Here is a 14,911-nt window from a genome sequence, read left to right on the forward strand (position 1 = left end):
TTCTGAAGGACAAGCGAGTTTCTTCAGCCGTGACTGCAGCCACCCCTGCTACATTCCGAGTGCCTGTCCTGCCCAGGTGCTTGTAACAGTCCCCGCACAGACACAGCACTCTCCACAGGACCAGCTCCCTGTATCATCTGTTCTTCCCGAACCACCCAGCCAGAGGCCCTGCTGCTCCCGCCAGGTAGAGCCAAATTGTGCTCTGTGTCAGCTCTCTGGGCTCCACTGGAAGGGTTCTCGTGTTTTTTTAAGGTAACAGCCACAGGGCTCTTCTTCACTGGGGTCACTCCTTGCCCGTCAGTTTTGTTTCTGTATCAGGGGAGCTCCCCACAACTGAAATGCTCTTAAGGAGGTTTTTATAGGAGAGGAGGGATTAAACTGCCTTCTATACATCATACAAAATGTCTTCATTCCATTAGCATTTACCAAACGGCTTATGCGAAAGGCACTCTTCATGTCTGTTCTATTAGAGCACTCAAATCAGACCCGCTGTTCTAGTGCAGTTAATTGGGCACACATGCTGTCTGCTAACTAAATGGTAAGTGATTCATTTAATATGCACATTCTGGGTACCTATCAGGCACTGGGCATTCTGTTAGGTATGTAAGTCAAGATTTGATAAGACAGTCCCCAACTTCAAAAGGGAACACCTCAAAAAGCTACACAGAGGCACTCACTTCTAAATATTAAAGCATTTGGGGCCCCTGGATGACCCAGTTGGTTAAACGTTGGACTTCAGCTCAGGTCATGATCTCGCAGTTCATGAGTTCGAGCCCCACATTGGGTTCTGTGCTGAACACTCAGAGTCTGGTGCCTGCTTTGCATTCTGTGTCTCCCTCTCTCTCTGCCCCTCCCCTGCTCATTCTCATTCTCTCTCTCTCTCTCTCTCTCTCTCTCTCTCTCTTTCTCTAATAAATAAACATAAAAAACCCTTACAAATAAATAAATATTAAAGCACTTGCTACCTCCTTTCACCATACAACATATATCAATCACGGTGAGTTTTGTATTTACATGTCAGCTCCACATATGATGGTGAGCACCTAAATTTAAGCTATGTCTAGTTCCCAGCACAAAGACTGGTAGTCAACACTCCTTGCATGTTTAGCCAGTGTGGACCTCACAATCTAGACAACAGGAAGGTATACACCGAATAACAGTGCTGTCCACACTACCACAGAGGCTTACGATAGGACACAGTGCAAGTTCCAATAATTTGCCATCAGACAGCAAAGGGGACTCCATGTAGTTCCCACCAGCGGTGATTTAGGAAGATTTTATTGGAGAGTGGGCATTTGGGCTAAGCCTGGAAGTAGGATTTCAACAGGTATAAAGAAGGAGGGAGGGGGGAAGGTGTCCAGGTGGGCAGAACAGCTTAAATGAAAGGATCTTATGATTTATGTTGGGTACCTAGCTGCAGGGAGATGGCCTTACACAGCTGGGGCTCTGGATCGCTCAGCAGCCCCAGCTGCTCCTTATTGTTATGATTTAGAAGGTTAGAGGCTGCTCTGGCAGCCAAAATGCAGGCCCCCTAGCCTCCTGATTCAAAGTGGAGGGAGGTTTAAAAAGTTTAAGCTGTGTGTGTATGACAGAAAGAGAAAGTTTTTTTTTTTTAATAATAAGTATCTCTAAATTCCAATGCTTTCAATATATGACTCCTTTCAAATCTTTTTTCCTTTAGGTACCAGGTTAGAGAAAACCTACAAAACTACTCTTTAAAAACCTTCTTTCCTGGGGTGCCTGGGTGGCTCAGTCGGTTAAGCGTCTGGCTTCAGCTCAGGTCACAATCTCGCGGTCCGTGAGTTCAAGCCCTGTGTCGGGCTCTGGGCTGATGGCTCGGAGCCTGGAGCCTGCTTCCGATTCTGTGTCTCCCTCTCTTTCTGCCCCTCCCCCGTTCATGATCTCTGTCTCAAAAATAAATAAACGTTAAAAAAAAAAAAAAAAAAAACACCCTTCTTTCCTTTCTTATCTCAGAAAAGAAGAGTACACAGTCGGTCCTCAGCCCTGATTAAAACATCAAGGTCATAGACCCAGCAGCATCCTTCCCCCTCAGACATCTCCCTCCTCAGGAGGGGCCTGGCCTCACCCAAGGGTTTCACAGTTCTAAGTAAGCCTGGAGGGGACACTGTATCAACTGCCCCAAATGACAATCCAACCTTAGCTGCATTAATAGGAATATTGTATCCAGCACAATATCGAGAATATCGACCCCAAGCTAGTCAGACGCCTGGAGAAGTATGCACATGCAAAAACCCCATCCTAAGAGCGCCAAAGGGAAACCCGACCATCCAGAGGGATGTGAACTATCTGGAAACCCTCAGTAGTGAGGAATAATTGCCCAAACTCTCTGATGTTCTGCCTGACACAAGATATGCGGAGGAGGGAGGGTAAAGAACTACCATTATCCAGCTCCTGCCACTCCAGCTCCTTTGTTACCTTCCCCCCTTCCAACATTCCAACACCCGCCCCTCTATCTTCCCAATTCCCAATTTTGTTCTCCACTTGCACAAACTGAAGCCCAAGGAGGTTAGGGTAACTATCCAAAGTCACAAAGCTGTGAGCAGACCAAACGTCTGACGCCAAAACCCATCTCCACCTAGCTCCAAAGCTCATTAGAGGAGAGAGCTGGCGTTTAATTTCTAGTAATCTTCCAAAGAACTGTCATCTCTTCATGTTACAGTTTGCTCTTATGAGATTGTTTTCCCGCTTATTAGCACCATGTATTTGTTGAGATGAACTTGGCAATACAAAGTATCAATACTTTGGCAGAACATAATGGGATAATTCAGGTCCTTAACCCAAAGCTTTGTTTCTACTTAAGATAGTCTAAAAAAGCTACAACATCAGCTTCTAATTCTCTGCCACCCACTCTCCCACCAACTCAGTTGGTTTTCCTTAACTTCTAGGCATAACTTAATTTTTTTGTTTGGGCTGGTCAGAGAGATGCTGGAAGAAAATGAAACCAATTTGTAAAACTTTATTTTGCTAATTTGTGGAACAGCACGTGGCTTTCCTCTATAGTGGTTCAGTTTCTATAATCCTATAGAAATCCTATAGAGGTCAACCAGGCTTGTTGTTTTTTTTTTTTTTTTTTTTTTTTTTTTTTTTAATTTTTTTTAACATTTATTCATTTTCGAGAGATGGAGAGAGACAGAGTGAGAGCGGGGGAGGGGCAGAGAGAGAGGGAGACACAGAATCCAAAGCAGGCTCCCGGCTCTGAGCTGTCAGCACAGAGCCCGATGCGGGGTTCGAACTCACAGCCTGCGAGATCATGACCTGAGCTGAAGTCAGACGCTTTAACCGACTGAGCCACCCAGGCACCCCAACCAGGCTTGTTTTTATTAAAAATATCAAAAGAAGAAATGGACAGGTATAAGTCAAATGAGTCTGTCCAAAGGCAGAACTTCCATGTAAAAACTCTCTATTCCATCGACAGAAGTGTACTAGACAGCTAATGGCTTGAACTTCACATCTCCAATTCTAGGATTATATTCTAAAATAGGCAATCTTAATTTTTTTTTAAAGGACTTACAGACATACACTGTAGTCAAAGGAAAATTTGTTCTGAGAACTTCTGTCCCCAAACTCAAATCTCATCTCCTCCACCTTTTAATTGAAAGGAGAAGAGGGGCGCCTGGGTGGCTCAGTTGGTTAAGTGTCCGACTTCAGCTCAGGTCACGATCTCACGGTCCGTGAGTTTGAGCCCCACGTTGGGCTCTGGGCTGATGGCTCAGAGCCTGGAGCCTGCTTCCGATTCTGTGTCTCCCTCTCTCTCTGCCCCTCCCCCGTTCATGCTCTCTCTCTGTCTCAAAAATAAATAAACGTTAAAAATTTTTTTTTTTTTTTTTTTTTTTTTTTTTTTTTTTTTTTTTTTTTTTTTTTAAAGAAAGGAGAAGAGAGAAGGATGACAAAGACGCCCAGGGGGCCCCATGGAGGATCTAATGACCATGTACCATTGTATCTACTACAGCACATTGGTCAAAAACCATGGAATAAATGTTAGGCCACAGAAGGTTGTTAACCATTCCACGTGTAAGTGGCTTTTCCATGATGGTTGAAACTTCACCTTTGTAAGGAGAGGGTGGGCGTTAAGAAGTTGATGGGGCGCCTGGGTGGCGCAGTAGGTTAAAGCGTCCGACTTCAGCCAGGTCACGATCTCGCGGTCCGTGAGTTCGAGCCCCGCGTCAGGCTCCGGGCTGATGGCTCGGAGCCTGGAGCCTGTTTCCGATTCTGTGTCTCCCTCTCTCTCTGCCCCTCCCCCGTTCATGCTCTGTCTCTCTCTGTCCCAAAAATAAACGTTGAAAAAAAAAAAAAAAAAAAGAAGTTGAATGCATCCAAGATCGAGTCCTGTCTATGTGATGTCCAAGACAAGGCCCCAGCTCCCCAGGCAGTTGGGAGAGACAAGAGGGTGAGGAAGGGCAGCTGTTTGGGAAGAGTTTCTCAGTTCTGTCAAGTCTTACTTGACAAGATAGAAGTCCTAGAAGGGACAACTCTTCCCCAGACCTGAAAACTGGGAAGCAAAATAAATGGCTCTGACCAGCCAAGGAGACATTAACGTCAAACCTGTGCTCAGATACTTGACCCATACTAAGGGTCCACACACAGAGACCATCTATCTTGTCTGAAATTCTAGAAACTCTGGTTATATGATTCTAAAATTCCTGGATGCATGAATTCCCAACACTAGGAGATTAGAAGCAGCAAATAAAAAGGACCAGAGACAGCCACACAGTGACAGCCACACTGACAACTGATGAGAAAGTAAGAAGGACAATTATGTTAAAAAGGAAACATATTTAAACACTCAGCAGCAGCCCAGGATTGCTGAGAGGAACAAACAGCTTTACCAACTTCAGGCACTCAAGTAATTACCATCCCCAAGCATGCTAAAATAATTTATTACAACTGTAGGAGAGAAATACGGCTTGGTAGCAGAATATATAAAAGAGATTTACAAATTCTAGTTCATACTAAGTTCATGGTGAATTAAGCGTGCCCATGGCTGCCAAGGAACTCTGCAGTCTCAGGACACGGTAACAGAGGCTGTGTGGGGAGTATGAAGGGGGAGTTAATTCCTCCCCACCCCACACTGGTCAGATGAGTTCATTTCTGGAATCCTTGACTCAAGAAGGAAGAGTAAATAAGCGTGCATTCAAATGAGAGGCACCAGCACCCTGAGATTTGGAAATGGGTAATATGAGGAAGTTTGTGGGGCTTTTTTTTTTTTTTTTTTTTTTTTTAGCGGAGGGATGGTGCATGTACGTTGGAGGGAGGGGGTGATACATAAACCCAATACATAGGATTGAATCAGAGCTGCTGCTAAAGCAGGGTAAGGGTCCCCTGGGGTTCCCAGAGGTCCCAGCACACCTCTGTGCTACAATGATCCTCTCAGGTTACTAGGGCTCTGACCACATCTGCTTGGTCTCCCTGGCTCAGAGGCTGTACTTCTCACACTGGGGGGACCCCACTGTGGGTTACAGGGTACATGTCAGTAGGCACTTGAAGCCACAGCATATGTGGCTCTGGGGGGAAGAGGAGGTATAAGCTGGCCATTCAGATACATTGTGTTTGGTTTGCACAGTCTTCCTTATTTAAGCCTCTCTTAAATATTAATGGATTTAACATGAAAACCTGTGGATTTCTTTAAATGACCTGAACTCTAGTAACCCAGGGCCTGCAGCAGGCGTGGTGACAATGGACTTGAAGTGAAGACAGCTTTCCCTCTTGACCACGGTTCTCCATAATTAACACCATCTTTTAGACAAAAACAAATAAACCTTCTAAAGCCCACTTTATTGATTTAGCCTACCTGCTTGGCATTTGGGTTTGTGGAAGGCTGCCCTACAGCAACACTGTACTTGATTTAACCAGAACTTAAAAAAAAAAAAAAAATTAAGATTGGTGTGGATATATTAAAGAACAAAGTAAAGCACATATGCACTTTCAAGAAAAAACCTCTATTAGCCCTGAGATGTTGAAGAACTTTCAAGTCATGAATCCTTTGGAAGGTCAGCACTGTCTGCACTCTTGCTTCCTGCAAGGAGGGCAGTTTCTAAGCCTGCCTTATTTAAGGGCAAAGAGTCTAGTCCCTGTTGTGTGTCTTCAACACAATTCCTAAAATAGATATTTATAGTTTACTATGACACACCCCTGAATGCCATTTCATTACTACATCATTTAGAGTCTACGCTGGCTGTGCAAACGCTCAGCAAGCTCCCAATCAACCTGTAAGTATCATTTAGTCTGGCAGAGAATGTTGTGATGAAACACACCAACAAAAGAAAATGTGTACACTCATGACGAGAACAGAAAAAACTAAACTCTTTCCCCAAGAGGTAACTTCTCACAAATGTGAGCCACACCAGGTTAGCCAGACCCCACATTATAAGCCAAGCTCCTCACAGTTCTGTTACATACTCAGAATAAATTGAAGGACAAAGATGTAACGACAGGGGCACAAACAAGTCTAGTGCACAGGCCTGCTGGAGCACGATCCCATTACCATTCTAGAGATGGAGAAGCAGAATCAAGTAAACCATGCCATCAAGAAGCCTCTCTCATTCCCAGGGGTTTGCAAAGGGGATGTAAAAGGGGTCATGCAAGATTTAGAATTAAGGAGGCAGAGATCTCAGATGGGAATTGAAATAACAGATATAGTTGATATCAGAGCCAGCTTGTCCATGTTACAGGCAAGCCTCTGGTTGTTTCTGGATGCCCCATTTTTCCATTATAAATTCATCGCAGCCACGATGGCATATTGTTAAGCTTCATGAAAAAGACAAGAACCAGCTGACAAAATTTCTTTTGATTACCAAAAGGAGGCAAAAAAAAAAAAAAAGATTCAAATTATTCTAGCATCTTCATCAAACAGGTAACCAAGAAACACAAAATCATGTGTTCTGCCATAGAATACCTTGTAGTCCAAATTTAGTTTCAAAAGGACAGCCACAGTGACTGCAGGCAGCAAAGTTTCTATTACTTAATAAATAAATTTGAACAAGAGGATGAAGGCTTTATGTTTACATGATCATTAAGTAAAGATGTATTACAAACAGCCCAATAGCACAGAGGCAAGGAAGGGGAAATCAAGATTGAGGGCACACACATGGTTAATCAGAGTAAGGTAGGAAGATGCTGTTCAACATTTAACCTGAATGTCACAATGTCATGTACAAGGTATTACACACTCATCGGATCATTCAATCATCACAATGGCCCTTTGAAGAAGGTGCTATTGATATCCTCCTAAGTGTGAGTTAACAGAGGCTGAATAACGTGCCCAAGGTTGCAAAGCTGGGTCAGTGGCAGAGCCAGGAATCAAAATACCTGACTCCAAAGCCATACTTTTTACTTAGGTAAACTGAGTTCAATGAACTATTAAAACAAAAGAATATCAAAAGCCAGTATTAGATAGCATGGATGAGAAATGGATACTAAATAAGTAAGTGTGAGGGGCGCCTGGGTGGCTCAGTTGGTTAAGCGTCTCACTTAGGCTCAGATCATGATCTCGTGGTTTGTGGGTTTGAGCCCTTTGTCCAGCTCTGTGCTGACAGCTCAGAGCCTGGAGCCTGCTTCAGATTCTGTGTCTCCCTCTCTCTCTGCCCCTCCCCACCTCGTGCTTTGTGTCTCTCTCTCAAAAATAAACAAACATTTATAAAATTTTAAATAAGTAAGTGTGAGAAGAGAAATGCTTGTTACCCCACAGGACAAAGTAGAACTTTGTACAACAGATTTTCTGACTGCAAAGCCTAGAGACAATTTCACCTTCAAGAGTCAGGATGTCTGTCTACCCAGCCCTGTGAAAGCAATCACTGGAACGCATCCAGAAGATGTGCCTGGACAGAATCCCTAACACCTCAGACTTGACTTGCCCACTGCTTGCTTGCTTCCAAAGGCTTCTAACCAGAGTTCAAGAACAATCCAGTGTGTCCACCCTGAGCCCACTGCCAGCCACAGCCCTTAACTTGCTCTCCTGTCCTGTCTGGAAGAGGCTGACCTCCTATATGGTGACCAACAGTCAACTGGGCCCTGGAGTGTGGCTCTGGTGGAGGGACTCACTATAGGACATCCCCTGATTTCACAGGACAGGAGACAGAACCTTTGAAGTTCTAGCTTAATTTTACACTTAGAAAAGAATGGCCTGAAGGACCCGGTGACAGGAGCAGAGACAGACCACGAGGGTCCATTGGAAAACGTATCAGACTGACTGTGAGGCAGGTCAGTAACAAGGCTGACCTATTAACAAGTAGGCCTAACTTACACATTGATGTGGTTGCATTCTGTCCTGAGAAGTCTGCTCCGGAGGACAGGCACTTGCTTTCTCAATGCTGCTGCCACTCAGACACTCTCTCCCTGACTGCCACACCAAATTCTTAATTAAAAAACAGCATTCTCCTGATTTATTATCTACCTCACTCACATGCAATGCCAATTGCCCTTTACTTTTAAAATAATCCAATTTGCCCTCAAAGGATGAAGATGTGTAGCTACGAAGAAAAGGTCACAGCAAGAACGTGTGACAATCTTTGTGAGGAATTCCAAAGGAAAAGTCCCCTGAGTGTCGTCTCACTGTGTTTTATCAGAAAATATTTAGAACATACACAAAAGTAGAGAGTTGCACTATGTATTGACTACCTCAGTTTAATAAATGTCAATCTTTGGTCATATTTGCTTCCAGAGTTTTTGAAAGGAAGTATGTTACAGCTACACATTGAAGCCCTCTTTTGTGCCCGTCCTCGATCCCATTCTCTACCTCAAAGACAGCTACCCCACCGAAGCTGGAGCCAACCTGCCCTCCCAGGTTTTCATATAACACATCTTTCCATAAATTTCTAAAATTGTTCATTTTGCTCTAAATATTATACATGGCGTTCTCTTATACAGTCTTCAACATGACACCACTCCCTCATCACCAGTATTCATTTTAACTGCTTCCTTTTCCCTAGCTACAATCTTCAGAAAGTGCTCATTTCAAGTGCCATATGGTATTTCATCATACGGTGATTCCATGATTTGTCAAGCTGGAAGTTTCAGTGCCCTTCATTTGTTTACTGATATGAACAGCATGGTGATGCAGTGTTCTCTACTTGTCTCCTTGTGCTCATGAAGGAGCATCTCCCAGATACACCCAGAAGCAGATCTGTTAGACTACCTTCAGTTTTCTGGAAAGCTGCACAAATGTTTTTCATTTTTTTAACTTTATTATTTATTTTGAGAGAGAGCACACATGTGTGTGTGCACGGGAGTGCAGGGGAGGGTCAGAGAAGGTCAGAGAGGGGAGAGAGGGGAGAGAGGGAAGAGAGGGGAGAGAGGGGAGAGAGGGGAGAGAGGGGAGAGAATCCCAAGTAGGCTCCTCGCTATCAGCCTAGAGCCTTCTGTGGGGGGTTGGTCCCGTGAGATCATGACCTGAGCCAAAATCAAGAGTTGGACACTTAACCAACTGAGCCACCCAGGCTCCCCCCAAATGCTTTTCTAAATGGTGGTAACAATTTACACTCCCATAAGCACTGCATGAGAGTGGCTACTGCTTCTCAGCCTAATACAAATCATATAATTGGAGTTTAATTTTTGATAAATGGGTGTTGAAACCTTCCTTTAATATTTACACCATTCACATCTCAATGTGATGAGGAATCTGAGCTTTTGAATGAGAATCATGGCTTTGAATTCTGGCTCTACCATTTGTTGCTCATGCGACGTTAGTAAAGTTCCTTAGACTCACTAAACTTTGGTTTTCTGGCATGTAGCATACATGGTGGGTATAAAAATAGCATCTTCCTCAGAGGCATTATTATGGTTATATAATGTACTTAAAGCAACTAATACAATATCCATGGCACAAAGCAAGTTCTCAATTAACGTCAGTTGCTATCATCATCATCAAAACAGTCTCTAAGTAAAAGCATGTCCTTTAGGTATAAGCCCATTTTACAAGTGGTAAAACAGAGTCTGAAAACTTAACTGGACTGACCCTCTAGAATCAGTGATTTGCTAAAGCACAGCCAGGAATCAGGTGACTCCAAGCTCCCCCATCTACCACTAGACCACACTGCCTCACATATCCCTCTGTAATCATGCTGCGCAACAGAGAATAAATCAAGAGTGAGTACAAACCCGCTGAGCAAACAAGAGCCTCCAAGTGCTGAGGCAGTGATCAGAGTTTGGTAGAATCACAGTTTCAGCTTTGAAAAGAGAAGTACTTTGTGTTCAAGGACATGGATGGGACTACCATGTGTACCAAGGACATGGATGGCTTACTATTCATCAGCCACAATCTTAATTAGACAGTCACACAGAAAGAGGAAGCCCTATAACCGCCACAGCTGTAGAATGTTTCCCGCAGGAGGGACCCCAGGGTTCCTTCTTTGCTTGGGTTACCAATATGGCAGCACTAGCCTCTGGAGACCCTGGCCTGAACAGTCAGCTGTACCTAGTCTAGCCACCTTGCAGCAGCACCCCACCACTCCTCCGCCCAGGGTCTTCCATTAGCATCCCATCAGGTGTCAAAGTGCCTATGGCATCCCCTATTTCCTGCCCTGAGAGCTGTTCTAACAATTTGGCCAAACTGTTGTTGTAAAGTGGTATAGCTCCACAGCTTACAGGTCAGGTGACAAGAGGTGAGGGGGCTAGCAGTCTTCCGCTTGCATTTGCAAGGCTGCTCCAAGTCCCAAAGGCTTTGACTAGCTGCTTGGTCTCCATTTCCATGAGAACCAACAGGTGACCGCTAATTGTGCCTTCCCAGATCCAGGCTGCTTGGCCTACCTGGCAAGGGCAATATCTGGCGCAAAAGGAAGGCTATCAGAATTCTCCAAGGTGGGAGAACTTCAAGTGATGCACCCCACAAGAAAAGGACACCCTTGGAACACAGAAGAGAAATGTTCTGGATCAGATGCCCGGGTGGCTTGGCTGGTTAAGCATCAACCCTTGATTTTGGCTCAGGTTATGATCTCACGGTTTGAGTCCGAGCCCCACATTGGGCTCCCTGCTGACAGTGCAGAGCCTCCTCGGGGTTCTCTCCCTCCCTCCCTCCCTCTCTCCCTCTCTCTCTCTCTCAGAATAAATAAATAAACTTAAAAAAAGAAAGGGTTCTGAATCAAAACACAGAAGATCCCCACTGCAGGGAGGGATCTTACCCCAGAATCACAGCTGAAGAATGCAGAGCTGGTCAGTATGAGCTCTCCCTTCTGATAAAACTCAACAAACAGACAAAACCACCACAAACCTTAGGGTGTAGTGGGGTGAAAGCAGGAGCTGGTACAATACAGAAATAGGTTACTGGTCGAGAACTACAGCATCTAGAGATGCAAAGAAGCTGTGTGCCAAGGGACCCCATGGCAGAGGCAAAGGCAGTGTGAGAAAACACCCTCAGAGCTGACTGCTTGTTCCGAGCATCTGCCTCATTCTGAGAGACAATGAAAAAAAACATCTTCAAGTTTCAGAACAGAAACGGAAATGCCCCTTGAAAACAAGAAACAAGCCCCCTCACCACATCCACAACTGTGCTTAGGGCCAAACAGAAGTACCCTGAAGTAGGTGGGAGAGGGAGATGAAGGGAAAGTCAGAGCTGGGGGTGGGGGCGGGGAGGCCCGCACACAGCAGGCAGGATCAGAACACCAGGACCTGAGCGGCCAGCCTGCAGGGCCAGGGCCTCCAGATCATATGAACAGAGTTTTACAACAACAGAAATCATCAAATACAAAAACTACGGTCACCCCCGTTTGGAATTATCCGCCACACTGCATATAGGTTCCCAAAGGTCTCTGAGCAGAAGCTAGAGGCTGTTTACCTGTACATGCTCCTGATTTCTTGCCATCCAGACGTGACATGAGTCAGAGGTGGGAGAGTTAAGAAGGGTGGTGTGCCCCTATCAGCCTCCACAGCAGACTGGCCACACGTTTTTCTGACCCTAGCTCTCCTGGCCTCTTGGGTTTTGAGAACTCCTTGAGGTGTCCATCCCATCCTCCATCTGCTCAGCCTCGCAGTCTCCACATTCCAGACCCACTGGGCTTTGTTTCTGCCACTCTCCTCCCCTTCTACCCCTTCAGAGGAGCAGGGTGTCCCTGCTCTTTTTTAACCTCTTCTTCTGGCCCTGGCCTGTGCAGAAGCATTGTGGTCCTGGGGCGATCATGTTCCAGACCGCACTGTGGGGAAATGGGGGCGTTCTCGAGCATGACGTCATGGCACCCGGGCAGCACCCAGATGGTCTTCCTGCTGGGCCTGTGTCCCCACAGCCGGCCTGTCGCCCTCAGCTGAACAAAGGAAGGCCAGCAGACAGGGGAGAATGGGGCCCACGGAGAGGGAAGAGGACAACCACGGGGGCTCCCTGGTCTCATGGTGATGCCGGTAGAGAGTTCCTCCCTATCTTCGGCAGCACTTTTCCTTGAACTACACCTCTGTGTGCATGAGGGAGAAGAGAAAGGAAGCAAGGTCATGGAGCTGAGGATGGGGTAACTTTTTTTTTTTTTTGAGATTTTGTTTTATGTGACAGTTAAAGTGACACAACTAACGTGCCCAGTGGCACACATCCCATGTTGCCTGTGCCCGGAGCCATGTGTCCCACCATCTGTGCTCCTCACCTGGCCCCAGACATGACCCCACACCTGAGAGTCATCAAAGACAAAACGTGGAGATGTTTTGATAAGGCCACACTCTTAGATCAGAGCGCCCTTTGAGACCCATCTTGGAGAGGGCTTCTGATCCAGAAGAGAAACATTCTCTGGGAGACTTTATTGTCAGGGACGATAAACTCTAAGAGGCAAGGTACCAGTATTCTACTAACAGTGTTTTCCCCTCCTCTTGAACATGATTATATATTCTCTGTAACGAATGTGTAAATTAAAAAAGCAAAAAACACCATAAGCAGAAAATATCACGTGTAACCCCAACTACTGCTTACAATTTAACATGTGTCCTTTGCATGTACTTCTAAGAAGTAAGGGTTAAAGACACATACATATGCATGGGCTTTGGGGCCATGCGGGCCAGAGAGAATCCTAGCTCTGACACTAACAACTGTGACATAAGATTCTTTTTTTAATTAAAAAAAAATTTTTTTTAATCTTTATTTTTGACAGAGAGACAGACAGAGCATGAGTAGGGAAGGGGCAGAGAGAGAGGGAGACACAGAATCCAAAGCAGGCTCCAGGCTCCAAGTTGTCAGCACAGAGCCCAACGCGGGGCTCAAACTCACAGACAGTGAGATCATGACCTGAGCTGAAGTCGGACACTCAACCGACGGAGCCACCCAGGCGTCCCAGTGTGACATACAATTTAAGCCTTATACTGAACTTATTTGCAAAAAGGAGAGTTACACCACCTTCCCCATAGGTTTGTGAGGACTCAGAGATGACACACGACATAGCCTAGACACAGAAGCACTTGCTGAGTGACAGCAGACATCATTAGGGAAGTTTCTCATCCATTCAGATTCTTAGTTTCCTGTTGCTACTGTAACCAGTTACTATGAAATTAGTGGCTTTAAACAACACACATTTACTACCTTACAGTTCTAGTGGTCATGAGTCTGAAATGGTTTCAGTAGGCCAAAATCCAGGTGTCAGTAGGTCTGGGCTCCTTCCAGAACCTCTAAAGGAGAGTCCCCTCCTCTCCTCTCCCAGCTTCTACTGGCTGCTGGCATTCCTTGGCCTGAGGTCCCTTCTTCCATCTTCAAAGCCAGCAGCCTCGCTCTTCAAATTGCTCTCTGACCCTCTGCTTTCCTCATCACATCTCTCTCTTCCCACTTCCCATCTTCCTGCGTCCTGTTATAAAAGCTCCTTTTGATTATATTAGGGCCACTTGGTGATCCAGGATGACACTTCTATCTCAAGATTCTTAATCACATATACCAAGTCACTTTTATCCTGTAAGGTAACCTATTCGCAAATTCTGGGGATTAAGATGCGGACATGGTTAGTGGGGTGCACGTTCTATTCAGCCTACCAGATGTTTTTACTGTATTAAGCTCTTTGAGGATGGTAAAGTAGATTTGTTGGAAATATTTTCTCTAGTTTATCTAAATTCTTTCCACAAAAGTAACACGTTTGTTGTCAAATCCTATCGATCTAGTCTTTTGTTATTTCTCCCACTAATTTTAAGCCTAGAAATTCCTTCCATATCCAGTCAGTTTAGTACTCGTGTGTGTGTGCATGCATCTGCACGTATTTTATGCATTGTTACAAATACAAACACCACAGAGATGGGGAAAGTAAGAGTAAATTCTGCTTCTTATAGGAAACCACTTAATAGCTTAGGATCCACTGTCCAGGAGCCTATGCTCTTCAATCACACAAACATGTGCATCTCCATCTGTTTGTGGGGCCAATTTGTACACCTCTGTCTACAGACCACCTGGGATTTTCCCCAATGAATGCTGTACACCTAAGGATTCCTCCTCTCATCTGTTTGTTTCCTAAGAATGATTAACCAAAGCATCACTTAGGTAATATGTGCTATTTTTCTATGAAAGCACGTTCGGCGGGCTATTCCTGTTTTTCCCCCTGGTTACTCACACATGGCGATCATCCACTTGTCGCTTCTACCCCATGTCTGCAGGTACCACTGGGCACCTGGTGGCAGTTGCACAAACTACAGAAATAGCACTTCGGCAAAATTAACCAGCGTCCAGAGAACTCACTTTGTAACCCAAGCACATGAAGTGACAACCATCACATTTCTAGTTTTATGGCTAAGGGAAAAAGAAATGGTTGCACCTGACAAGTCAATGATTCTGCCTATCATCTGTCACAGCAATCAGGGCACCCAGCAGGCATGCATGGTGTTAACTTGTCTGTTACTCACTTTGACACCTCCACAGCTTTGCCTGATGCTTAGTGCACACAAAAGACACTCACGACACTTACGTTGAATAAATGGGTTAAACAAGTCCAGCAGAGCCCCACAGAAGAGAAAATAA

The 14,911-nt window shown here is 45.1% G+C and overlaps 1 protein-coding gene across 3 annotated transcripts in view; it reads right to left on the reverse strand.

Annotated features, from left to right (window-relative positions):
* The window catches only part of MCC (MCC regulator of WNT signaling pathway), a 437,412-nt gene that overhangs the window by 144,922 nt on the left and 277,579 nt on the right, over positions 1 to 14,911 (reverse strand). The window contains exon 1 of one of the 3 annotated variants that reach the window (XM_045446809.1): positions 11,786 to 11,905. The exons of the other annotated variants lie outside the window; for them this stretch is intronic. Coding sequence (XP_045302765.1) covers positions 11,786 to 11,812 — 27 coding nt within the window. The 5' untranslated portion in view covers positions 11,813 to 11,905. Of the gene's footprint in view, positions 1 to 11,785; positions 11,906 to 14,911 lie in introns of those variants that run through there. 3 annotated transcript variants of the gene reach the window in all.

Source organism: Leopardus geoffroyi, chromosome A1 (genome assembly GCF_018350155.1).
Source record: "Leopardus geoffroyi isolate Oge1 chromosome A1, O.geoffroyi_Oge1_pat1.0, whole genome shotgun sequence".
NCBI lineage: Eukaryota > Metazoa > Chordata > Mammalia > Carnivora > Felidae > Leopardus > Leopardus geoffroyi.